The following is a 27715-nucleotide window of genomic DNA, read 5'->3' on the forward strand; positions in this document are numbered from 1 at the left end:
CACACACACACACACACACACACCACAGCTGACCTCCCCAACTATGTGCATATAAAACCAGGTTAAATATGAATGTGAGGTGTGGTGACGGTGCAGTGAAGAGTGTGTGTGAGAGAGAGAGGAAGAACAAAGAGCGTGGAGCAGAGACAGGAAACGAATGATCTAACCTTTTACATTCTCCCAGTGGAGTTTCCTCTGTGACCTGCCCCAAGCACATACCTGTCATGCACACCTATCACACATTAAACTTAACGCCTATAGGGCACTCACTCACACACACACACACACACACACACACACACACACACACGTCTGCGCCCTTCTCAGGGGGCCACACAGGGGAGCTGCCCGCTGAAACCACGCTGACCTGCAGGGTGTGCTGCCCAGGAGAGAGACCACGGGTCACTCAGCTTCTGTACGTGTCAGCTAACAGCTACAGGAGAATTCAGTGGATTTTATTATTTGACAAAGTCGACATAGAACTCTTGAGGCAGACGCCACACTCTTGCATACACATGGTACTACACATGGTACTACACATGGTACTACACATGGTACTATCTGTGTTTAATTCTCTCCCAAAAGTGTAGTACATTTCTACGTCTTCTGTCTTCGATCTGGATCCAGACTTTTGTTCAAATTTAAGTCAGTTCATTTTAGTGTTAACACTTTTTCAAGTTATATTTTCATCTGAGATTTTCTTAATATGTAATTTATGTTATAATAACAATATTCAAGAGAATGACTTTTGACAAACTGCTTCTTTGGCTGAATTTCAAACCTGATCAAATGAACAGCTCAATAGTTTGAAGTTTGAATGTTAAAAATTGTCAAAGCTGTTGTAGACAATTTGACAAGTTATACTGATTATTACGATTATGACATTCGTCTTGGTACTTTTTTAATAACCATTTTTTTTAAACTTATAAAGAATTGTGTGGTGTTATGTTACTGTTATACGTACCTTAAATTCAACTGTCGTTAAAAGCTCTTTTTTTGGTATTTATTCATACTAATAATAAAAACACTTCAGAAATACATGTTTCTGTCTTGGTACTTTTTTAATAACCTTTTTTAAAAAAAAAACTTGTAAGAATTGTGTGGTTACTTTAAACCATGTTAATGTTATACGTACCTTAAATTCAACTGTTGTTAAAAGCTATATTTTTGGTATTTATTCATACTAATTATAAAAACACTTCAGAAATACATGTTTCTTCATATTTAAAAACTGACACGGGGAATGGTCCCTGTTAAGCCGTGTATCAAATGTCTTTAAATACCTGCACATGTGAGGGGAAAAGGAAGCGTTCCCTCCTCAGCAGCGTTCTCTGCTCTTACAGTGTTTGTAGCAGAGACTGTGAAATAGACAGGAATAAAATGTAATCTTGTTCTATCGCTTGTTCTCGCAGGAACTACAGCCCCAGCTCTGCTCAACTCCACTTCAAATCAGCTCCTGCTGCACTTTCAGAGTGACATCAGTGTGGTGGCGGCAGGCTTTCACCTAGAATACAAAAGTGAGTTCACACACACACACACACACACACTCACACACACGTGCAGGGTTAGTGAAACAACCAGAGACTGAATTCCAGGTTCATTCCGATGTTGAGAAAAAACAATAAATGCACAACGGCACGTGAAAAGCACAACTTCCACATCAAATGGAAGAAGTCAGTGACCTGAAGTGGAGCCACTGATGGAGCCTGAGAGCAGAGACACACATCAACGCAGGGGTCAACGCAGGAGCACACACCTCAGAGGGATGTGGACAGACTCATGCAGAGGTGGATGTATCTGTACGAGTGTGTGTGTGTGCCGTACATTGGCGGGAGTTCACACACTTTTGCGCAAATGTGTCAGAAAAACACAAATGCGTTGAGATGGACTGTAGGCCAACACGTGGACGTGCGCACGTGGACGTGCACACCTGTCGGGCCACGGCTGCACTTGTTTCTCCGACCTATTTGTTTTAGTTCAGAGTCATTTCTACATCAGTGAACATGTCTCGCTTTGGTGAGTCTGTGGCCCAAGTGTGTGTGTGTGTGTATTCTAGTGTAGCTATACTTGTGGGGACAAATGTTGGAGGGACGCTTAGTATTGTCAGGACATTTTGCAGGTCAACTTCAGAAAGACAGGCTTTAAAGTAAATATGTCCAACAGTATCGGCCGACTGATAGCCCTCTATTAGCATCATCATGCAATATCGATAAGAATCTTTATCGTTTTTTTTCTCTCTCATAATTAAAACTCGATAACACAATTCCTGGGTTTTGCCAAATATGCTGGAATTGCTTGTAGGGTCCTGATCGTTTACCTCTGTTTTGGTGGCAAACAGCTGCATGTATTGGTATTGGTTGATATCGGAAATGGAAATTAAGTGTTTGGATCATATCGGATATCAGCAATAAGTTAACTTTGGTCATCCCTAGTTTAAAGAGTGTTTAGGATCAGGATTTGAACAGGGTCAAATGAGAGTGTGGTAAAGGTTAATGTTAGGTGTTCAGTGGCCTCAGACAGGAGGCCGGGGGTGGGGGGGGTATTGGACACTTGTCAGCTCTACATTTTATATTTTTCTATGCCCTCAGTTTGAGTAAAAATCAAAGTAAGGGTCACTGTGGGGCTGAGTGTAATACAGCTGTTATATTTTATTATGTTTTCCTATTTATTTTTGTAGCTCTGGACTGAGCTCCATATATTACTGAGTGGAGGTCAGTGCATTCAGACGTCTCTCTGGACTTTCACACTTTCTTTTTTAATTTACACACAGAACAGGTTGCAGTTAGAAATGAACTGACAGACTGATAAAAGGCACCTTTATTTTAGGCAGAGCTGGACAGAGTTAGATTGTATTTTTTTTTTAATTATTGTTGTTGAAATTAAAAGAATTCATAGTTAAGCAGATATTTCTTTATGCACCTTAATATTTTACATTTCTATCCAGACTCACAGCAGTTTTGGAATTTATTTGATTCTAACTTGGTTTGACTATAGATGTAGCACTACTATTAACCTACAGCCATTTTTTCCAGACAGTTCATGACATCTTTCAGCTGTTTTTGCAATGAATTGTGACATTTTTTATAACCATTTTAATTTCAACAGTTAATATTTACCTCTGTCTCCGGAAAATTTCAACCTTCTAATTTGCTAACAATGTGGCATTTTTTTCGGTCATGCTCTCCGCCATGTTGTCAGGACTGCAATGCATGATGGGATATATTGCTTGGGTGAATTGTGGGATACGTTGAGTGCCCTTTTTAGTGCACTATCTTCGGATACCATTACAAATGCCGCCTATGTAGTGCACTACGTAGGCTGTAGGGGGCGGTTTCAGAGACAGCCATAGTTTTTTTTCAGTATATCATCTGTGGTTCTGAAGAAAAACTTCATAATGAAAGTAGGACTAGAGATGAAGGATGGATTTAACTAAGGGACCGACTTCATCATATTCCACTCCGCCGCTCTTCATAAGTGGAGGGTTAATAATGTTCTGGAAGGACACAGGCCGTCAAGAAGAATATACGTGTGTGTGAATACAAACTTTGATTTCTGCTACTTTTAATATTGATGGTGCTTTTTGTCGGCACCAAAAACCTTGAAAGATCTTGTTATTACCGCTGTTGCTGTGTGCATTTGTTACCCCTGGTGGTCGGACTCTAAGTTCGTTTTTTTGTGGCGTTTGACTCTCAACAATATTGTGCTCTGGTTTAAAGCTTGTTCTTCTCTCTGAGAACAATAAAACTCTAAGCCCACCTATATTCTCCGGCCATTACTCAGTTTAGATCCGAGTGTCGGAGTCTTGAGAAGTTGTTACTTCTATAGTAAACACAGAAGTATGTTCTTTGTTGACTTTGCTGGAGTTTTATGCGGCTTTAGTCTCACAGATGTAGTAAACAAGAACATATTTCTTCACCACAGGCTTTCAGCAGTGAAAGCACAATTGAGAAGTTATGGAAAAAATGCAACAACACTCGGTCCATAAAACTCATGGGGATTTTTTTTTTTTTTTTTTATCCCAATGTTGTTTATTTTCAGGATTTATCTCTAATACATTTCAAGAGGAAGTGGTGAATTTGTTTTTACCCTTGTTCTCAGATTATGTAATTTTAAGTGTAATTTTACAGTCAAATGAGGGAGAACAAAAGGTCTTTTCACAGATGAAACCTGAGAAATTACTCACACTATTCACAGATATGCAGTATATGTGGCCTCAGTATGCCATTAATTTAAAAATAAATAAGAAGTTAAAAGTGTCTAGATATGAACCGGCTGATTTATAATAGATTATTATGTTTTAATATTTAATAATCTAAACTAAACTTTAAATTTTTTTGTACATATAATTGTTTTGTGTAACAGTGTTTCTTCTTTGTTTGTCATCCATAGATAATTTTGGATATTTTAATTATATCTTTTATTTGCATGAAGATAAACATTCATTATTTTTTGACAGTTGTGTTGGAATTTAATTTTCTGCGTATCCTCAGTTGTTTGTGAGTCCGCTGCAGCTGACACTGTCTGGTTGACATCTCTGTGGCTGTTGGTGAGCTGGTGGTCTGTGGTTCTGTCAGTATTTTACACAGAGTCATCACTCTCTGATAACAGAGAATAAAGAAGGGAGAGAGAGAGAGAGAGAGAGAGAGGGAGGGTCAGCCAAATGGAATGGTTCCATTGATCAGTTGTCATGGCAGCCTGCTGATGCTTTCCTTTAAATACACAGTGTCTCCACATCACAGTCCTGTGTAGCTCCTTCACTTGTGTTCCGTCTGAAACCGACTTTTCATAAGATTTTTTTTTCAGAACTGTCTCTGAACACAGCGGTTGTCGTGTTAACGCCTGACTGTGGTTCAAATTCAAATTCTTGGACACATTTAAACATAAAACAAAGTAATGCAATAGTTACTTTTTTAATGTAGTAATTTAGTTACTAACTTGGGAGAGGTCTGTGTGTGTTCCTGTGTGTGTGTGTGTGTGTGTGTATACCCCTCCTCATGGCACAGGCTCATTGGGATCACTTTATTTTGCTTGTAGGAAGGTAGATAATGAACCAATCAAACACACACACACACATAAACACACACACACACACTCACCTGTCTCTCTCTCTTTTTCTGTTCCCCCTTATCCTCCCCTGTGTTACCATGGCAACCGCTCCAGGGTATTCTCCTGCAGAATTTTCTGAGAAAAACACACATACACACACACACACGTCCAGTCAGAGAGATCCCACCACTCTGTTAAATTGAGGTCCTGCTGCTGTCAAACTTCTTAAAGACGTGTTTAACCTTCGTTGTTTTCTGAATAAATGACTACAGCCACTTAGTGCTGGTCACATTCACTTCCCATTTAGCTTCCGGGCATTTTCTGACAAAACTGAAACTGTGTGTGTGTGTTGTTTTTTTTTTTGTTTTTTTCTTCATTTAGTTATTATTCAAGTTATGATTCTTTCTGCATTCAAGAACAAACTGATGTTTTTTTATTTAGTGTGAACGTAGCCATGTTCAATTCCAGGGGTCAGTTATGACATCTCTCTGGGTTTTCTCTCTCTCTGTTTTTTTTTTGTAATTATTAGTATAACTTTCTAGCTAACCTTTCATCATCTGTTTTTTCTTTTGGACGTGCAGACTTAAAAGTTCTTTCAAGATCCTAACCTAGACCCACACTGACCTGTTGCACTGGGCACTACAATACTTCACCACCCCACAAGGGGGAGTTCTTCTGTTTCTGACCGCACATAAGGATTTTTGTGCTTTTTTCTTTCCTTTTTGTTCTGTTTTGGGTCGTCTCGCATCGTGTTTCCCAGGAGTTTATGAATAATGTCTATTTTCTTGGGTCGCGAGGGTTTGTGAGTTTTAAAATATGGGTCCCCAGAAAAAAAAGTTTGGGAAACACTGCTCTACAGGACATACAATCTCACAGGCCTTATTTCTGTCTTAAGAATGTGTTATTAAGTGATGTCAACAAATGACCTGGGCCAAAAAAAAAGGAGATAAAAATAAATGTTGAACCTGTCTGGGGTAAAAGTGTTTTTTTTTTTGTATATTGCAGCTGTTGGTCTCACCACCTGTCCAGAGCCAATGATCCCTGCCAATGGCATTAAAACAGGAGACAGATATATGGTCAATGAAGTGGTGGCTTTCACCTGTGAGCCTGGATACACACTGCAGGTAAATCAAATCAGAGAAAGACAAACACTTGAAATTGATTGGTTGCATTTTCTGTGAAAAATGTATTTGAAACAAAACAAAATCCCAGCGACGTTCCGTTCTCATAAAGTGCTGGGATGGCACATCTTACTGCACTGTTACCTTGAATACTTAGAATGCACTTTTATATTTACATTTTTCCAGGAAAATGACATGCTGTGTTATTACTTTCAGGGCCACTCGCACATTTCCTGCATGCCTGGTACTGTGCGTAGGTGGAACTACCCGCCGCCTCTTTGCATTGGTAAACAAAAGCACCGACACACACACACGCACACGCACACACAGACTCATAAACACTAACACATTCACACCAGAATAATGAGTTCTTGCTAAACTTTGTCCTTTATAAACAAAACTGTGATTTTTGATGCACTGAATTAAAGCTGTAAATAATGCAAATAACCAAAGGCCGTCATGTAAGAGTTTAGTGATATAAATACAGGTAGGATGATTCCTGTGTTTGTTTGTGGTAGGCGTTATTGCGTTTATTTCTGTCCATCTGGCCTTCATTAAAGAATATACAATCAAATGATCACATGTGAGACATAAGGATTTATTAAAGGACAAAAAGTAAATTTTTCAAAGCACCAAAAAGAAAGAAAATTGCAATCTGTTAACAAAACGAAAAAACAGATCAAATGATGTACAACTATTATTTATGATTTCATGTATTACAATAATATACCATAAATAAGTCTTTATTATATATGTTTTGGCCTGTATACTTATTATAGTTTTTCCTACAAGTTAATGGTATCAGTCAAAAGTAAAAAAAAAACTTACCAAAATCCACAAGAAAATAAGACTAAAACGCTGTATACAAATTATAATTTTGCCTACCAGTTAATGGTATCAGTCAAAAGTTAAAAAAAACTTCCACATCAAATCCACAAGAAAATAAGACTAAAACAAAAGTAAAAAAAAAATCCACAAGAAAATAAGACTAAAACAGTTGAATAGTTCACAGTCATCCGTCAGCACAGCCCAAACTTACAGCTTACAGCAGCAGGGCCACGTAAGATTTAATGGAATTTTTTGTTGTAATCAGAACAATAAATAGAAATGCCTGAATGAGGAACAGCCGTTCTTATCTGCAGCTCTGTTCTTATATTTAATGTGACCAGCTTGGAATTAAATTTGTGAAAGTTAGCATCTTCTTTGGTGACACCGAGTCAGCGATCTATAAAATCAATATGCCTGCTGGGCACACGCGGAATTTTGTAGCTGGCGCTGCAGAGCCGAGCCTCTCTTAACTCCTGCAGTCCTGTTAAAAGTCCTTGATTGCATTGATATTTGTGTTATGCCTGAATAATTCAGTCCTCGCTGAAAAAGCCTGTAGCAAATTCAGGAAAGGCTTCACCGCAGTTTCAGGATGAAGTTCTCAGTCCTGACACCACCTTTAATCACCGTGGGCCAAAACCGTAGATCCAGGTTTCCAATCGGCTGTTTGGACGAGGAGGCCAGTCTGCCACCTACTGTTGGGCAGTTTTTTTGATTAGTTTGGATTGGGTTTTTTATTCATAGCTGAATAAAATTCTCAAGCATTATTTGACTGATGCCTTAAGCTCTTTTATGATCATTTTTTTTCTTTTATATTTTACCTTTTTGTTCTGTTCGAGAGGTTCAAAATTTGACTGGCGGACCGTTCAGTATTAGTTGGATGTAGAATTCTGGACGAAATAATATTAATAAAATATACAAGAATAATCCTAAACTTTCTGAGATTATTCACCACATTTGATGTCTGCTGCCATCTAGTGGCATCAACATAAATTACAGTTGATTCATCGTAATGCATCAAACAAAAGAACTGACATCACTCTTCAGTTTCAGTTTCCGATACCATAAGTAAAAAAAGTTAAAGTATTTATAACAAGGTTCATGTCATTGTACACAGCATTTACATCGTTTAACGTTCACATTTCTGTCAGTCATAATTTCATCCTAACATTTTTATTTATTTTTCCTTGCTGTGCTCGTGGTGTCAGCTCGCTGTGGTGGCGTGTTGTCAGAGATGAGCGGCGTTGTCCTGAGCCCAGGTTTCCCAGGTAACTACCCCGGTAACCTGGACTGCACCTGGCAAATCACCCTGCCGACGGGATTTGGTGAGTGTCACGGGGAGCCACAGCATCGCTGAAAGAATGTGTCGCATTCCGCACATCTGTTGTTGAAACGTTGGCCATTTTTAGCACAAATCTGCAGCACATATGGCTGTAAGGGTTTTTTTTCTTTCACCTTTCGCTAGAGGGTGATTATATTTAACCATGACACACACTGGTGTTAGGAATAGCACAGAGTTGCTATCAGTCCCTCTGTGATTCTGAGGAATTTAAAAAATAGATCTTAAAAGTATAAAAATAAAAGTCTGAATTAAATGGTTATCAATGTTTCCAGGCAGAAATGCTTCTTTGTCCTAATTCTAAATCTAAACATAGTCAAAGTTAAAGCTAATGCTAAAAGTACACCAATGAAAATTGGAATTTAGCATAATTAATAAATTAGCCTGATGGGATTATATTTCTGTGAAATTATCCAGAAAGACTAAACATTAGGAAAAGTGAGAGGAGTGTGATGCTAAAAGTTAGCCAGGAACTACTGTAAAAGTCAATATGTCAGAAAAAAATGTCCTCTCTCCCTTTGGTTTACTAGTGAAATCCAAAGTACAGCCCAGATGGATGAAGTGAAACAGTCCACATCCTAAAACTAATGGAGAAATATCTCCAAGGTTTAAAGGCTGGGTCTCTGGTTCAATAATATTTTTATTTATTTTTTTACAGTAATACCCACAGGTAATACTACAGATGTAGCTGAGAGTTTAAAGTACTTTATTTTCCATATGTACAGTAAAACACTGGGATTCACTCTGCAATGAGATTCTTAAGGGCCGCGGCAGAGAACGTCTCCAGGCTGGGAACAAGAAACAAATACTAATTTAAGACACATAAAATAAGAAAGTAGCTGTTGCCATGGGAAACAACATCAACAACAGGAGAAAAAAAGCAGCATTACTGTTTGTAAGATTAGATCAGCTTTTAGATAAAAAAGAAAGAAAACGCAGCATTTTTTCAGTCGTATCGCCCAGAATAATTGATGTGGTACGAAACTGTCACATGTGCAGATGTGATTTTACTGTGTCTGTAACATGACTTCATTTCCCAGGAGCACATATCCAGTTCCAGAACTTCTCCTCTGAAGACAACCATGACTTTCTGGAGGTCAGGGCGGGACCACAGCACAGCTCCTCTCTCATTGGACAGTTCACTGGCTCACAGATCCCACCCTCTCTGCTGAGCACCACCCACCTGACCATCATCCACTTCTACAGTGACCACTCGGAGAACAGACAGGGATTCAAACTGACCTATCAGGGTAGGATTTATTTGTTTTTGTTTTTTTTGTTTTTTTTATATATGAATTCAGGATTTATTTCTTCTTTAGAGACACTGAATGCCACATGCCCCGAGGAATCACTGCAGGCGATATCAGTTTAAAGCAGCCCCTGAAGGGATGCTGAGAGCACACACCTGCGAGCCTTCTCTTTACTTTCCCCCGGTCGTGAGCTGGAACACAAGCTGCTGGGTGGAATAGATTTAGCGAAATGATTTGTTTGATCAAATGAAACTGAACATAGTGGCTAAAACACACACAGCCCCCCACGCCCCCTAAAAACCACACTCCTGAGGTTTGGTTATCATATCCTGAGATTGAGTCATGTCAAGTTACAAACGCTAACAGACACGGCTTCTCTGTGACCAGGGTGATTTTTACTTTGTTGTTAAGATGGCTAGAATATTTTCCTGCCCACGTTATATGTGGTTATTTGGTCTTCAGAAATTTAATTAAAGTCCAAAATGAAGTTATAGTAAAAGACGACATTAAAATCTAACAATTAACGAGAAACTAGCCAAAGAAAATCAGCAAATCATCTGCATATAGTGAAAAGTTGGAATTAAAATCATCAATGTTTCTTTCATTTTTTTATTATGGTACACAAACAAAATCCATTCCATTCACCTTATTTACCTTATCTCACTTACACTTTTTTACCATATTTTAAATTCCTACCTCGTTCCTGTTGGTCAGTTGTTGCTGGTTCGATGCTTCGTTTGGTTGTACCCATTGGAACAAATGATTTCAACATGTTGCGTCACATGGCGTTATCTCTGGTCAGAGGATTGTTATCCATGCAGACTCTCGATGCCTTCCTATATAACCACAGTTGACCCTGGTGTAAGTTTCCAGCCTGACACCAGCAGCAGCAGATCCAGCCCCAGGTTGTGTATTCAAGGCCTTGGAGATTTAGGGTTCATTAGTTATGTGCACATCCATAAAACCTTAGCTGCACGAGTCTTGGCTGCCAAAAAGTCGATATGAATACAATGGGAAAAAACCCCTGAGCCTGACGTTTGGACACAAATTTTGCTAATAAAAGTGGAAAGGATGTGATTCCAGTTTTAGTGGTTGTCACACTGTAATTGCTTCGCCTTGAATTAAACGTCCACATTCAGATCTCAGGCAGCCGCCTCCTTCTGTTGCACTTTTACAGCTACAAATCCTCACACTTTTAACAATGTGGAGGTAACGGTTTTCTAATTTGCAACTTCCTTTGTACTGGAATTATTTACCGTGGAACACCAGAGGACCACGTAGTGTTCTCCATGTCTCAAATGTATCATTAATTGGCCAGAGTTTCCCAAACTTCACATATAGGGGGCCCCACTGTTTGAAGATGGCAAATCAGTGAAACCCAGAGTATGTTGACCGAAATAACTGCAAATCATAATTTAAGCCTAAAATCAGTCTAAAGAAAACAGTCCATAATAATAGTGATATCAATGGATGTTTCAGAAATGGCCAAATTTTGACCTTAAAAATGACAGTAGTTGATAACCAGTAAAATTGGTAAAAAAAAAAAAATCCAGCAGTAAAATTGGTAAAAAAAAAAATCTAAAAAATATGAGTATAAAGGTAAAGGTTAACAAAACATTGCTTCTAAAAAAAATAGCTAGAAAAAAGGCTAAAAGTATAAAGGTAAATGTTAACAAAACATTGCTTTTAAAAAAAATAGCTAGAAAAAAGGCTAATGTAGTGTATATAAACTGTATGTGCATATATACATGTGTATATACAAGATATATATATTTACAAAATATGTATATAATAATCACTAATACTAATTATTTTTAACCTTAACCAAACATTAAGCCAAACAGTTTATGATTTGTCTTCTGTAATTGCCAGAAGGTCGCCCTGATTACTGTTCTCATCCAGTCAAGTCTTATATCTTAAATAAATGAGTGATGTAGCAGTGACTACTGAAGTTTGTCAGATGGTATCACTGGCTACAGCTCTCTCCTCCATCCTCGTCCCGCTGCCGCCGGTTCGATGCAGCTCTGAAGCCTCCTTTAAACCAACTGCACCTCAGGTGCTGTCCTGTACCTGCTTATCGCCTCATTTGTATTGACTGGAAGCTGAGCTCTTGTTCTTATGCTGCGGGGCCCTGTCCTTCTCTCTCCTTGACTTGGCATTTTGATGTCAGCAATTCCCCACCGCTGCTCTTTTCAGTCACACATTTAATGGAAGGCCTCAGAATTCAAGATGCGCTCTAAGTGGCCCTGTGATGCTAAAATATTCTGCGGTAAGCGTTGGTATGCCAAGAGTATATTTTCGGGGGAAGTGTACTGAATGAAATAAGCCCCACTGATGTGGCTGGGGGCCACATCGTAGAAGAGCGGGTCGTGCTCCCGCCTTACAGCATTATGGTCTGTGGTTCGATTTCTGGTCCTTTGTGTGGAGTTTGCATGTTTCCCCGAGTGAGTATGGGTCACACAGTCCCAAAGTATTTGGGATTAAGTGGGCCACGGGGTTAGTTTTAGTCTTGATCTGGGTTTTCTTTCAGGTAATTCCAGTCTGTGTACAGCAGTTCACAGACAGGCATTAAAATACTACATTTTAATTAATTTCTTTCAGCCTATGAACTTCAACACTGCCAGGATCCTTTTCCTTTCACTAATGGCGACATCATCAACAATGACTACAGTGCTGGCCAGTCAATCACTTTCCACTGCTACCCTGGGTATGTTTTGATCGGCCACCCGGTGCTAACGTGTCTACATGGGACCAACAGGAAGTGGAACCATCCCTTTCCACGCTGTGAAGGTAAGAACTACAAAAACGAATTGTTCTATAATGTAGAATGTTTGGAAACAGTTTGATACGTTTTCACCATTGGTTTTTAATGAGCTTTTTTTCTTTACCTTTTCTATAAATGGTAATGACGTTTTTAAGTCAATAGGAAATAGATAACCTCATGCTTATAGCCATTAGTCATGAGAGTCAACCTAATGTGCGGCCTTTCTTGACCTTATGCTCACAGTATCTAGTGTGGTCAATACAGTTGTCACATGCTCACAGTATTTAGTGTGGTCAATACAGTTGTTTTTTTTTTTTGTCCTCTTTTTGAGTTTGACATGTCACTGATGTAACCAGACTCAGACAGTTTCTTGACATGTCACCGATGTAACCAGACTCAGACAGTTTCTTGTTTCTAAATTTAGTTTAGGGTTGACCAATTGAAATGCTCCTATCACGAATGTTGTCACAGCAGGAGGACAGTGGTGGTTTAGTCCAATGAAAACATCTTTCATCCGTTGTGTTTCCCTTGATAGGTCCTGGTGTACACATTGCAAGAAAGCTAAGTGTGAATGATAACAGTAACTCTGCATTTTTACAGCTCCTTGTGGCTATAATGTCACCGCTGAAAACGGCACCATCTATTCACCACAGTACCCCAGTGAATACCCCAACTCCCAGGACTGTGTCTGGCTCCTCACCGTTCCCCACGGACATGGAGTTTATATCAACTTCACCCTGCTGCAGACAGAGCCTGTCACTGATTACATCGCTGTCTGGTAAGTGCAGCTCACATTCATCCTTTTTATCCGTGCACACACACGTGCACATACACACGCACACACACATTGGCACTCGTGCCACCAGTCTTTCTGAAAGGATCCAGCCTTTTGTCCAGTTTCTGATTGCATCATCGATGGTTAAGTCCTGGACGCACTTAGGTCCTGCATTGTTATTTTTATTCTTCTTCCTGTCTCTACTTCTATTTCCGTGGACCATGATCTCACACAGTCACACACACACACACACACACACCAACAACTCTATAACAGAAGTCTTTGTTATTGTTTTCATCACAGGCAGTATTTTTGTGTCTAGTCCACATGGTGTAAATGGGCCACACAAAGGAAATGGGCCGAACAAGACAAGGTCAACAGATGCCCTCTTTACCCAAGAGAGCATACGGCCTGTGGCCCAAACCTCTAGACCAGTACTTCTCAAATAGTGGGGCGGGCCCCCCTGGTGGGGCGTGGTTCTCGAATGATGAACTTCTAATGGAATATGGCCCACGGACATCAGTGTACCACTGCTGTAGTGCTCGAATGATGAACAAGCCTCCAGTCACTAGGTGGCAGCAACTCATACAGTGGTTTGTACAGATAAAAAATATACGTTATCAGGTTCTTAGTAGTATTTCAATTCGTGGAGGTGTCGTTCTGGGGGGGGCGTGAAAACATTTCTGTCCCCAAGGGGGAGCATGACAGAGAATAATTGAGAACCACTGCTCTAGACAAACCCCAGTGTGTCCCAGTGTTGATACAGCCAACCTGTGTGACATTTCTTTAACGATGTAATAAAAGTTTTAAAATGGGCCACAAGAGGGTGTTCTTTCTCAGACAGTACTAACCAGGGATCTTCACGTGTGCTTAAAAAAAATGTGTCCCAAGAGTTTGGATTTACACAGTACATATGGGCTGCTACTTTGAGGTCACATCCCTTCGTCTTGCCCAACAAATAAGTTACCAATGTAACCAACTTAGCATGTAATCTGGGGTTTTACTCATACTCAAGTACACAATACTTGAGTGGTTTGTTAATGAGAAGAAAATCAAACTGAAAAGTTTTTTCCTGCTTGGTGTCCACACTGCATCCGAAGTATGACAATGGCAGTACTCGGTATTGATGAGTACACAAATATACCAAATATTCTGGCTAACTCGTGTATTTGTCGACACTGTGTGACCCACATTTGTTAAGTCTGGGCCAAAGTGGGCCATATCTTAATGCAAACTGTGAAAGTGTTCTATATTCGGCCCAGTCTGTCCCTCTGTCTGTCAGTACGTAGAATTGTACCTCAAAAGTGAAGTACAAAAGTGGATGAGATGTTCTGGGTATGTGGGTCACAGCCTAAGGAAGAAATCATTTTCTATGCTGATGACCTGAGTGTATCGACCGACACCGAGCAGCTGTGTCGGAGGTTGGCGCTCTGCGTTATCTAGTTCATCGTATCAAAAAAGAACTGGCAGCCAATCAAGTCACCTTATTGTGATTTCATCATACATGGAGATGTTGAATAAACCCACACAGATCTATATGTAATAAGGTCAACCCCCTTTGCAGTAATAATGGGATGGAGTGGAGAGCTAAAATTGTAGTAGAGGCAGTGTGAGGGGTAATGCATTTAAAATGGGACCACTGACCAATTCAATCTGAACCACAGCCATACACAGGCCCGAGACGGCCTCAGGATCTCCGGCAGTGATGATGAGAATCACTTGGGAGAGGAAAATGTAATAAAAATAGAATGGCAGGTCGGTGGACCCCGGTCTACAAAGACCTTCCCACTTGGCAGGATCTCACCAGTAAGATCAGGTTGCAAAGGATTTATCATTTTAATGGCTTTATTTGACGCCATGTGTGATAAACACGTTTGGTGAAGGTTTGGTTCAGTAAAGAAAAATGTGAAGTTTGTTCCAGGATTTGGTGTTAATGAAATTCAGACTGTGGAAAAGTAATGCATTCACACTCAGTGACTATTCACTTTTATTCCGGACAGCGAGCGCAAAGCCATGAATACAGAAGTGCAGCAGTGCAGTGTTGAAGTTATTCTACGGTTGGAAATTGATTTTTGTGATTCATGTTTTTTTTTTCTTTTTTGCACATTTCATTGCTGACTGAATTATAAAATCATGTTCATGAGCTGGTACAGTCATAAAATGCACCAGTAATGGGAGATCAGTGCATACAGATGGACTGTTTTGCTGCTCGATCTAGCATTAGCTCCAAGCACATGAATGTATTTCACTGACTGGGAACTGAGTTCTCTTTTCAGACCCAGTTAAACATCAGTTTTCATGAGCTTCACATGGACTCTGGCCCCGAGGTTATGGTCAGCTGGATAGAATCAAATATTCCAAAAAAATATGTTGCCTATTTTTGGGAATTATTTCATAAGAACTATGTAATAACTAACAAGGCAAATCCACAGTCAAACAAGAGTCTGGTGCTAAAAACAACCCTCTTTAGTTTAAACAATTAAACTTTGTTTTAATTGTTTTTGAACATTTGAAAAAATGTTGAACGAGCTAAAAGAGATGAGAAAAAAGAATCTCGTTCCAGAAGTAGACCAGTTAGGACTGTTCTGTTGGCTGGAGGGCACGACTGTCGACAAGACTGTGAGGCAGATTCCATACCGTAAATAACCAAGGCTTAGCTTAACAACTAGCTACAAAGTAAAAACAAAGTAAAACATGGCTGATGAGAAAAAAAAAGTCTTAAGACAGCAGGTGGAAAAACAGGTGTAGACGTCACCTTCATCTTCTGTCGTAATCTATAAAGTATCTGTCTGGAAAGCAGAGAGGTTTTCGTCTGGTCTGGTGAAGTACACAGACGGCCATTGATGGAACTGAAAAATCATCCTTTTCTCTGATCTGTCCGACTGCAGCTTTCAAAAACATTCCTCCATTATTATCTGCACTGCAGATGCACATCACAGAGATTTCGACACAGGTGGAACATTAGTAATTGCCTTCCAGTTGTTGTCAGGCAGATCATAGGTTGTTGCATCAGTGACCTCGGTCGTATTTCTCTCTGCCAGAGCCGTAGTCCTTGCTCGGTGACTGTTCGTTTTTGTTTTGTTTCTTCCAACATTTGTCTGGCTCACTCTTGTACTGTGTTTGAGTTTTTGGCACATTTTTTGTTTGCCTGGTGAGAAGCAAATGTGCTTCACTTCTGGTAGGTTTAAGAAGTAATGTAAGATACACAACCGTAATGTAGTGTAGTCCAATTATGAGCAAAGCGGAGCTCGGATTAATGACAATCCTATATTTTTTGAAACCTAATCCTATTTTGCTGCATTTATCTTCTGGTCAATATTTGGACAGTCCTCTGATGATTTCATTTTGTGTAATATTTGGCCAACATTTTTTATTTTTTTGCAATATTTGGTCATATTTTTCTCCATTTACATCCCACTTGAGTGGACAATACAGTCTCTTTGTAAAGATTGATGGGATAAGAAAAAAAAACATGAATATGAAAACATACTTCTACGATTCTAAAAATACCCCATTTGACATTGATCACTGTCGTGGTCCTGCTAGAACATGTTGGTGGCAGCAGTGGCCCTCAGTTCATTTCAGTTTGAAACCCCTGGTCTACTCTACAATGTTGTTCGTTAAAACACAATTGGTGACATCACATGACTGAAGTAGCAGGAGAATGAGCAGGTGATTTGATTTTTTTCTTTAAATTGCACAGTGTGTTGAGAGCGACACACGCTCCCTGGTGGGAGCAGCAGGGTTAACAAGTGAGTGATTGGGAGCATGCTTTCTATTTACTGAAGGTAAAATGGTTAATTTAGAAAGTTTTATGTCAAAATGAATGCCCTGGGATGGAGATGATTGGTTTGATGGCAGTTCTATTATTGATTAAATGAGACTTCCTGATGAACACCTTAGGTTGTTGGGTTTTTTTTTTCTTCGGGGTGGGAGGGTTTATTGGTCATTGTATAAAAGTAAATCAAAGTTGAGACATCAGGTAAAGTAATTTGTTCCTAAAACATTGCTTTAGCTGCGAGGATTTAATTTGTGATGAGTCATAAATAACAGCCCAGTCTTTCCATCCTCACTCTCATCCCAACACAGCTCTCATAAAAAGACATTCATTCTCCTGGTCGTTCATTTAACCCAGTTTAAAGAAGTGACCGGACGCTCTCTCTCTGCTGCTTCGTTAATCTGGACGCCAATGTTTTATGCTTAAACATATTCATCATATCTTGCATTAGTTGTTGCAACATGATCAGTTACCCTGCAGCACTAATGAAGGCATGAATGTCATTAAAAAAACCTGAGTTCATACAGAAACTATTGTAATTTCCATCTTTGCATAAAGGGTTAGTTTACAAAAGCCACAATACTGGAATAAGTATAATTTTTAAAAAGTAATTTTGGAATTTAATTCCTTTTATAAAAAAAATCACATTTTGATCCTCTGAAGATCCCAGACACCTCCAGAACACCTTGAATTATTGAAGAGCCAGGAGAGCCAAGGTGCAACTCATAAATTAAAATTTTAAATTCCTTGTTTAATCTATTGGCAGGTTCATTAAAAACCCAACACTGGGCATGAAATAAGTTTGGAAGATGGAACGCTTGTTTAATGAATAAAGTCTGGCATATAAATCCACAGGCTTTGTTCAGTAAACTTTTTGGAAAGGTTGAAAAAGCAGAGAGAAGTGAAAAATGTCGGCCGGTCAGTGAACAGCCCACTGGTTCGTACGATGTTTACTACGGCTGCTTCGGTTTCCCTTTCCTCTGGTTATAAAATTCAACATTTCACACAATCGTTTACAAACATACAGTAGTTAAGTAATTCTCAGTTTCCATGCCCAAAGATTTAAAACCATTCCTCACGTTGATATTTATTTTTAAAGTTCTAATTGATATTAATTATTCACAAACACACTCCATATTCTCTGCCCAGTGTCCGGTGCGATGCATAATTTATAAACTTTAATGTGCAGTGTTGTTCATGAGTCTGTGGCAACTTGTGTTTTTTTATGTTGTACTGAAAAAGGCAAAAGCACTCAGGATATTTAGTGAGGTGTTTCATACTTCATTCAGAGTGTGCTTTTTGAGAAAGAAATGGTCAGAATGAAAAGCTTGGTGACAAAAATGTTTTTTTGAAGGTTTGACACAGAGTGGGAACAACTACAGGTCATTACTAATGGTGTTTTGGAACATATTTGAGGAAACTTTGAGGAAGTTTGAGGAAACTTTAAGCACATACAAACTCCAATACCACTGTACAGGCTCTGTAATGGTTTAAGGCCGTATTCAGTTAAATCTTTGGATCAGTATCAGTCTGATATCGGTCACAATTTCAATCCTGTACCTAAGCCCGAATGCTCAGCCTTAACTTATCTTGACATAAACAGGGTCTCTATCACCATAGCAACGACAGTCCGCAGCATACTTGAGAAAAATGAAGGTATCGGATTGATATTGGTATCGACAGATACTCCAAGTTGCAGTCTCGGTATCAGGTGTGAAAAGGTTGTGTCAAGCCATCCCTAATTTGTCTGTGCTATTTCAAATACTACAGTACATCAACAGTACTGTGTTATTTTGGCTTCTCACCGGTCGCCCATTCCCCACAGGTGGATTCTCTATTTATTTAAATCTCAGCAGTTTCACTTGATTGTTTCTGATTTATTTTCTTCTTCTTGTAGGGACGGTCCAGACACATCAAGCCCACAGCTTGGAGTTTTCAGCGGGAACACGGCCTTAGAGACGGCCTACAGTACCAGCCCAAATGTCCTGATCCGCTTTCACTCGGACTTTTCCACAGGAGGCTTCTTCATTCTCAACTTTCACGGTAGGGAAACTGTTTGACTCAGACTTCAGTCGTGACAAAGTTTGGCAAAACAACATTTTTATTAGTTTCAGAATATAAATGTTAAAAAAACATGGTGCAAGAACCAGAAATTTGAATCACTCCTGTTCAGATCTGCCGATTCAGTTGAAGCCAAGTCTTAAATATGTTGTTGTATGAAAACGTAATCAATTAGTAAAACACCCACCAGAACGGTCAAACGTGGTTTAAAAGTTACACAAATGTAAATGTAGAATCATTTTTCAACGTGTCCCTTCTTTAGTAGTCGTCACAGCGCTAGCCCATCCTGACATAAACCATTGTTATTGATCCTGTAATCTTCTGGAAACTAACCGTGGTCCTACCACAGCACCAGTCTAGCACTTGGTGCACTGATGTCACTCCAAGCATCCTGCATACCTTCTTCTTTGGGGCTTTACTGCCACCTACTGGGCTGCATCAGTGGTACAGTTTTTCAGATACTCTTTTGGAGAATCGAGCAAAGTGCTGATTGACAGCGCTGTGTTTTTGATGAAGTTGAGGTGAAATAACTCACTGCCCTATTTTCTCAATTAATAACTGGATGCAGCACAAAAGAATGTTGTCGCTTTTAAGGCTACGGCTTCAAGGTCTGAGTGAACAATGTCACATTTTCACCAAAAATCCCCTCAACTTGTTAAATTTAGTTTCCAGTGGTTTAAAAAGTTTTTCTAGAGGCTGTGTTTGGTGTTGATGGGAGAAAAGATGAGGTCATCGGTGTCAGATGTACAGAATTAGAGACGCTGGAGTCTGGCGTTTGTTTTCTTCACCTGCCGTACGAGGGGTCTATTTCTGGACAGCTGTATTTCAAGTGTTTACTTTAGCACAAAACATCTTAGAGATGACACATTATGTAAACAGCTCAGTCTGCGTGAGGTCATCAGTGACTGAGGGTTGTTTTCCTTCTCTTTCAGTTTTTTGTGGGGTTTTTTCAGCTGTATTTCAAGCCAACGACTCTTTCTCAAAGTCATTACTGAATTCCTAATTCAGACTGCGGGACAGGAAAATGTGTTCTGAAATGAAGTAACTAATGATGCCCTTGTTATTGTTCACTCATGTTTTATTCAGAATATTGGCAAAAAAAAAAACATCTCTCTCAGGTCAAATCCATATTTTTAACTGTTCCTAAAAAGTTTGCCTCACGCTAATATAATTTTTCTTGGTAAAGTCAATTTAGTTTTGTTTATTTTAATCCTACTGGATATAGTCCGTGTTGTCATTTGTTTAGACCAGTACTCAAATCGTGGGGCGGGCTTCTTTGTGGGGGCGCAGTGAGGTGCCAGGAGGGGGCGTGAGGGGCTTCCAATGGAATATTGCACGGTGGACATAAGTGAACTACTGCTGTAATGCTTGAATGATAACAAGCCTCCAGTCACTAGGTGGCAGCAACTCATACAGTGGTTTGTACAGATAAAAATATACATGTTATCAGGTTCTTAGTAGTATTGTAATTTGAAGAGTGTAGGTTGGAGGGTCGGGGGGGGGGGTGAAAACATTTCTATCCTCAAGGGGGTGGCATGACAGAAAACCAGAAGACCAGTGTAAAACATTGTACTCCCTACATGATGTTGATGATCAGATATTTAGTGATAATTTCACCAAGTAAATCCATGGCACTCCTCCCCACAGACACTGTCTCTGCAGATTTAAAATAATAAACCTACTACTTTATTAATCACGCAGTGAAGTGTGGTTTCTGTTGTGTAGCCTGAGGTTCTGGTTTCCTAACTGATGCCTCACTGTCACTGACATCAGTTGCTGTGTTTTTTTTTCTTCTTCACAAATTGAATGCTGCTGTACCATTAGGGCAGATGCTGCAATAGTTTTGACATCTTGTTTTTGTGGTTTGGAACATTTTGTTCTTCACCCATGCACTGTATAGACCTTTATTTAAGTGGGAGATGAGGTAAGGGGAAAATACATTTTTGTTTTGTTTTTTTTTTACTAAATATTCTGAACCATTTACTGCAGCTACGGGAACCTCCCGTTTATACATCCATGAAGCCGACAGATATTGAGAGACCCTTAAGGCTCCATACCTTTCAAAATAAAACTTCTTTAAGCCTTTATTTTGTTAGTGTCTGGGTCTGAGCGACTTCTTTCTGCAGTAGCAGCTACATTCCAGTACTCAACTGGTAAAGTCAGGCATTCTTTGTCTTTTACTTCACATTTTTAAAACAAATTTTTATTCTATTCATTTCTGCAGCCTACCGTCTGAAGAAGTGCTCCCCGCCCCCTACTGTGGAGAATGCGGAAGTGATTTATGAAGACGAAGACTTTCAGATTGGTAAGAGTTCTTGGTTAATGAATACTGTTCAACCATTATTTATTTTGCCACTCAATTTTCACCAATAGCCTATTCTTTGACCTTTTGGTGTTTTTTTCTTTTTTTGACAATGGTCACTAATTTTTACCAGCACAGTTATATGTCAAAAAACCGTATAATTCCATCAGATCATTTGGGTCCAGGTTCAAGTCAAATCCTGAGACTAGAACCTGACATCGTATCTTCTGCACCTGTCCCTAACCTTCAAAGAGCAGAACCCTGCAACTTGGGTGAAATAATTATCACTTGCCAGGTTTTCCATTTTCTTCAGCACAGTATTTTTTTTCTCACAGCATTTTTCACTTAGGTTTTGTGACCTTTTAACGTTGTAATTCTTTAAACGTAGACATTTTGTAAAAGTGCAGAAGAATCAATTCACCTCCAGTGTGGTCAGATGCCAGAGTTATTTTTAACCACTGAAAAAGGTTTTATCATCTGAGTCTTGAAGTATCACTTAAATGCAGTACACACTATCTGTGTATGAGTGACAGAAGGAAAGATGAGATAAAATGTTGTAGAGTATTTGATAATGTTAAAGTAGCTAATATTTTCACTGTTTTTGTTTGTGTCAGGTGATATTGTCAAGTACCGATGTTTGCCAGGATTCACGCTGGTCGGGAAAGCTGAGCTAATGTGCAAACTCAACTCTCATCTGGCCTTTGAATCTCCAGCACCAGCTTGTCAAGGTAGGGCCAAATCCAGTGGGTCACATGACGGGGGTCTTGTTGCGATATGTTTCTCCATTTTTCTTCTATTTCGACATCTAGACGAGTTATTGTTTAGTTCACCTGCAGCTGCAGATATTTCAAACTAACAGCGAGGCCCAGTCTGAGCTAAATTAAGATGACCTGAGCTGACCAGATGAATGGACTTTGGTTTTTTTTTCACCCTCCAGCCCAATGTCCAGCCAACGAGGAGAGGTCTTCATCATCAGGGGTCATTCTGAGCCCTGGTTTCCCCAGTAACTACCCCAACAGCCAAACATGCTCCTGGCTTTTACGGATGGTTCCGGGTACAGGATGAGTCATTTCTTTTTGTGTTAACACATAAAACACACAAGCTAAAAAATCCTGAAAGAAAAACAGTCAGCTTTGTAAGAATGTTTTGGCTAAAATGCTATTTAAGGCTAACTAGAGGTTACCTTTACTCTTTACTGAGTTCTGATTATATACATCATAATGTAGCTTTGGTGTACTGAGTATATATACATCATAATGTAGCTTTGGTGTTGAATATTACTGGTTCACATGTGTCTGTGTTTGGTTTACTATGGCATTGTAAGAGATGAATGTAAAATATTTTTTTCTTTCTTCTCAGGTTACACCCTCAATATCTATGTAGAGATGTTCCACAGTGAGAAACAGTTTGATGAACTGGAGATTTTTGATGGTAAATACATCTGGAATTTACAATTTCATAGTTATTTTGTACACACACAGATAAATATATGTAAATATATATATATATATTTATACATATATACAAATATATATATATATAGATAGATACATACTCTACCTACATAGATGTGTATGTGTAAATATATAAATATACATCTACAATTCACGTGTTTTTAAATATATATATATATAGATAGATACATACTGTACCTACATAAATGTGTATGTGTAAATATATAAATATACATCTACAATTCAAGTGTTTTTAAATATATATATATGTATATATGTTAATGTATATACACACACAGTACAGTTAGCTGATCCTTAAATCTTTTTTTAACCTGCCAATTTTTGCTCCTTCCTTGTTTTTCAAGGATCCTCAGGACAAAGCCCTCTGCTCGTTGCTCTGAGTGGTAACCACTCATCTCAGCTCAACTTCACGTCTAAAACAAACCAGCTGTACCTCAGGTGGTCCACGGACCACGCAACCAACAAGAGAGGGTTTAAGATACGTTACTCAGGTACTTTCACATTCCTGGATCACTTTCTAAAAGCTGTAGAAAGTATTTTTTTTTCACTCCAACCCGGGTGAAGTCCTTACTGCTAACACAGTGGTGTGTTTTCGCTGCATTTGCCCCAAAATCACAAGGTTTAACTTGCGAAAAATGCACCGAATATTTCCGCCAATCACGGTGACAGAAAATGCAATTTACAGAGATACTGATCCTGTTTGAGCTTTAGAGGTATGAGTCACCGAGTCAATCTCCTGTGTCTCTACGCCTGAGAAAAAAAAAGTGTGATTTATTTTGTAGGTTATATCAGCACAATGGCCTGAAGTAATAGCATTGTCTTCTCCCTGCGATGTTGTATTGCCCTGACAACTGCAGCTATACAGAGCGCAGGGACGTTTTTAGGAGGTTTTTCACTGCCAATACACACTTCATGCACTGGCGTACTTTATATTTAAAGACACTACAGACGTCGTGGTCTGCATATAAATGTTTATTTGTTTATACTTATTACAAGGATATATTTGTGGCCTATTGGTGGCTTCACTTTTTCATTTCTTTGAAGAAGTATTTGTGGATAATAAAAAAGTATTATATCTGAGGGTCCTTCGAGGAAAACAACTTATTTTTCTTTTTTGTGTCATGATACAGTTTAAGATGAAAAAAATTCACATTATTAAAGATACTTTGAAATACAGTCCTGCATTCAGTGTAGTATTAAACTGCAAATAACCCTCTGATATACTCGCTTGTCTGAGATCTTGTGTTTTTTCAAGAGGAATTTGTTTTTAATTAAGCTTCTAAAATGGCTTTGAATACGTCTGAAACCAGAGAACGTTAATGCGAGAGAGAAGATCAAAGACATAAAAGTAGATTTCCTATCAGTCCAAATGAGTGACAGAGTCTTAAGATACCTCTTTGAAGTTCACGTCTTTTAGATCAGAATGGAATTTAGAGGTGTAGTGGTGGGTTGTTTTTTTTTTTTGTCCTAGTAACATCATTTTTTTGGGTTTTTTTTGTCCTAGTAACATCATTTCACCAGTCAAAGCTGGTGAAGGGTCTGGACCAGGTGGTCAATGACCCCCACCCTGTCTTTGTATGCCTCCCTCACAGCCCTGTTAATATACTATAATGGCTGTAATTATTGCATTGTTAACAAATAAAAATAAAAATGAACATTTATGGTGATATGGATTTGATTATTGCTGCTTTGATTCTGTCCATGTTTTTCTAGAACTGTCCTGACTTATTCAAGTGATTAAAAATGCATAAAAAATGAAAACCAATGATCTTGATAGTAATTTTGTAATTGCCACTAAATAAATAAATATATAAAGAAGCCAACTTAGCAGTGAAAGCTAACTCAGTTTTTAAAGCGAGCTAAGCACTAAAAGCTAAAACATAACTATGAGAGAGTTATGACAAGACAAAACTGCCTAAAACCCTGAACAACATAAAGAGGGCTAAAGAAAGTTCCTGTAACAAAGCAAGAGGGCTAAAGAAAGTTCCTGTAACAATATTGTTTTTTACATTTGTTGTTTTTCTAAATGTAAATATTCTTCTTTGTATTTAACTTCCAGAACTTAATAACAATAATGTTTCTTTTCTGTCATCTGTAGCTGCCTACTGTAGCATTAACGATCCCCCAGCGAATGGTGGCGTGGTCAACAGAACTAAGCTCCGCCCAGGCAGCCGACTTCAGTTCTTTTGTAACCGTGGTTATCGCCTGGTGGGGTCAGCCAATTCCACCTGCCGGCTGCATACCAACGGGCTTTACCAGTGGGACGCGCCAATGCCTTTTTGTCAAGGTACTGGTTCTGATGTCTTTTTACTCCTTCATTACTCCCTCAGTTTCTAAAGCAAAGTCTAAACGTCTGAGATCCAACTTCCTGTCAACTTAGTAAAGTCGGTCCTCACTGGTTGTCTTTGTCTCGTGGCAGCTGTATCGTGTGGAATCCCTCAGTCACCAGGCAACGGCAGCTTCCACGCGTACCAGTACACCGTCGGCAGCCAGGTCACCTATCAGTGTAACAATGGATACCACCTGGACCCCGGTGCCTTAACCACAACTGTGTGTTTTGACGATGGTACCTGGAGCAATGTTGCCTCACCACCGAGATGCCTACGTGGGTTTTTTGTTTTTTTTTTATTGTTTTCACTATAATATTTTAACTCAATGCCCAGTAGGTGGCTGTTGTATTTTTACAGTAAAATGTTCATCACCGCAGCACTATTAATGGAGAATTTGGCAAAAAAAAAAAAAGCAGTAAAGTAAAAATAAAAATCAATCACTGATTACGTAAATACTGTAATTAAAATGTACTTCATTCTGAGAACACTTTCCAAAGGGTGATTTTCTCTTGACAATAACCGTTAAATAAAGTTCAACATTTTAATGAGCCCTTATATGTACTTCTAATTACAGAAGATTGTGTTTTTTATTATTTATTTCATGATTTGGTTTCAGGCTTTAAAAAATAATCTGTTTTAATTCACATTTCATTAAACTTTCGTCTTGCAGCGGTTCACTGCCCCAGCATTGAGGGCGTCCTGTCCGATCACATGACCTACCACCTGTTTCACGGTCGGCCGGGAGAGTTTGGGTCTATGGTGATGCTGGAATGTTCCACCGGTTACTACTTAGGTGTAGGACATCGGACACTTCGCTGCCTCTCCAATGGGACCTGGGAGGGTTCAGATAACGCAGCTACGTGCAAAAGTAAGTCGTGATCATTCTGTTTGACGACCATCAGTACAGACACTACAACAGACACGCACGAGACCCTGAAGAAGAGGAGGATTTAACTCCACAATCATCATTCCACAACAATTATTTTACTGCACCTGCATGTCTTACGCTGGAATTTGGAGTTATTTAAAAAAAAAATTGTCATCATGAATTATTTTGCTCACTTGTGCTCAACAAAATCTCACGTGAACTCGGTTACTTAAGGTAATGACTTTCATGGATGAGGAACCATAAAACCAGTGATTAAATGAGGAACACCGGCGTAAGCAAAAGACGCACTGGAGTCACGTTACTGCCGCCGCCACAAACTACACTTTACACGGATTTTCTTTCCTGTTTTAGAATACCAGCTCTTTCTGTGTTCGTCATAGAACCAGCTGGACTCAGCTTTATAAAATGTGCTAACAAATTGCAACAGAAAAAAACTACTGCCTGCATTTAATTTCAACTGCCTGTTTGTATGTTAGAGGGTCATAACTCAATGTGACTTTTTTTTATATATTTTCTGTAGAATTCATGCAACATAAAACATTGAATGTGACCATGTTAAATCTTCCACATTTATACCATTAGTAATGACCCAGCTCACAAAACTCTGCAGCAGCTTTGAGACAATTTGGCAGTGAATAGCAGTGACCATTCTTCAACCCAGCCAACGGTTTGCAAACAATGTCCCCGAGGAATTAGGGACAAAAGTGGGTCTTAAATCCTCTGACCTAAATCTTATTCAGTCACTTATATTGGATTGGTTTTAATTTAGGCCTTGCAACATTTTATCTGTCTTACCTAATGTCCTGAAGACCTGGCAGTGCAAAATGTCGGAGGCAAATAATTACAAAGCTACTAATAAAAGCAGGTTGTACCTGCCTCAAGAGTTTCTCTGGAAACACAGAGGTGAACCGTGGGTTGTAGAGATGAACTTTCATGAACTTTTCCTTTAACAACTGTAAAACACTGTATTTCCTTTGTATTTCCTTTGTATTTTCCTCTATATTCCTCATCGTTCTCTGTTGTTTTTTTCGTATTCAGTCATCTCCTGTGGAGAACTTCCCACTCCACCCTTTGGCACCAAACTGGGAACCTTGACCACATTTGGAGCAACTGCAATCTTTATCTGTAACCATGGCTACACCCTGGTGGGGTCACATGTCAGAGAGTGTGGCGCTAATGGGCTGTGGAGCGGAGCAGAAACCAGGTGTCTGGGTAAGGGTCATTAAATTTGATGCCGTGTACTGTATACTGTGTCCTGACCTTAGACACTTAGTCATAAAAATTAACTGTGAGATTGGTAATCAAAGTGAGTCCAACAGGCCTCAGTGTCCATTCATAATTTAGAATAGAGGCAAACAGATATGTATGGATGATAAAATATTCAGCAGAGTCTGTAAGTCTGGGCTCGAAGACACCGAGGAACCTGACAATATTTTCCATTTGTATTTTAATTTCAAACTTTCAGAATAATCCAGGTTGCTGTCACGTAATGACTTGATTTGAGACGTATCTCTGATCTGGTTTCTCTCTTCTTGGTCCTGCTGTCTATATAAAGTTATTTCTTGCTCTAAGTATTTGATAATTATATGAGGAAAAAAAAAAAGTTCTTGGCCGTGTTAAGTAAAGTGCCCTAAAATAATGTGGGACGAGACAGATCGCACAGGACCAATTAAAAAGATTTGGCCGACCAAAGTAAGAACCCCCCCCATCCCCCCCCCCCACACACATACACACTGCTGCCAAAGTAAAGACAGATTAAA

At 39.2% G+C, this 27715-nt stretch overlaps 1 protein-coding gene across 1 annotated transcript in view; it reads left to right on the forward strand.

Annotated features, from left to right (window-relative positions):
* The window catches only part of LOC103379122 (CUB and sushi domain-containing protein 1), a 172802-nt gene that overhangs the window by 112565 nt on the left and 32522 nt on the right, over positions 1–27715 (forward strand). The window contains exons 36-52 of the mRNA XM_025055552.1: positions 1413–1517; positions 6052–6170; positions 6384–6453; positions 8201–8317; positions 9372–9581; positions 12183–12371; positions 12946–13123; positions 18796–18941; positions 21184–21264; positions 21876–21989; positions 22199–22315; positions 22621–22692; positions 23081–23227; positions 24835–25023; positions 25156–25341; positions 25737–25934; positions 26994–27167. Coding sequence (XP_024911320.1) covers positions 1413–1517; positions 6052–6170; positions 6384–6453; positions 8201–8317; positions 9372–9581; positions 12183–12371; positions 12946–13123; positions 18796–18941; positions 21184–21264; positions 21876–21989; positions 22199–22315; positions 22621–22692; positions 23081–23227; positions 24835–25023; positions 25156–25341; positions 25737–25934; positions 26994–27167 — 2412 coding nt within the window. The remainder of the gene's footprint in view (positions 1–1412; positions 1518–6051; positions 6171–6383; positions 6454–8200; positions 8318–9371; positions 9582–12182; positions 12372–12945; positions 13124–18795; positions 18942–21183; positions 21265–21875; positions 21990–22198; positions 22316–22620; positions 22693–23080; positions 23228–24834; positions 25024–25155; positions 25342–25736; positions 25935–26993; positions 27168–27715) is intronic.

This window comes from Cynoglossus semilaevis, chromosome 5 (assembly GCF_000523025.1).
Source record: "Cynoglossus semilaevis isolate Cse_v1.0 chromosome 5, Cse_v1.0, whole genome shotgun sequence".
NCBI lineage: Eukaryota > Metazoa > Chordata > Actinopteri > Pleuronectiformes > Cynoglossidae > Cynoglossus > Cynoglossus semilaevis.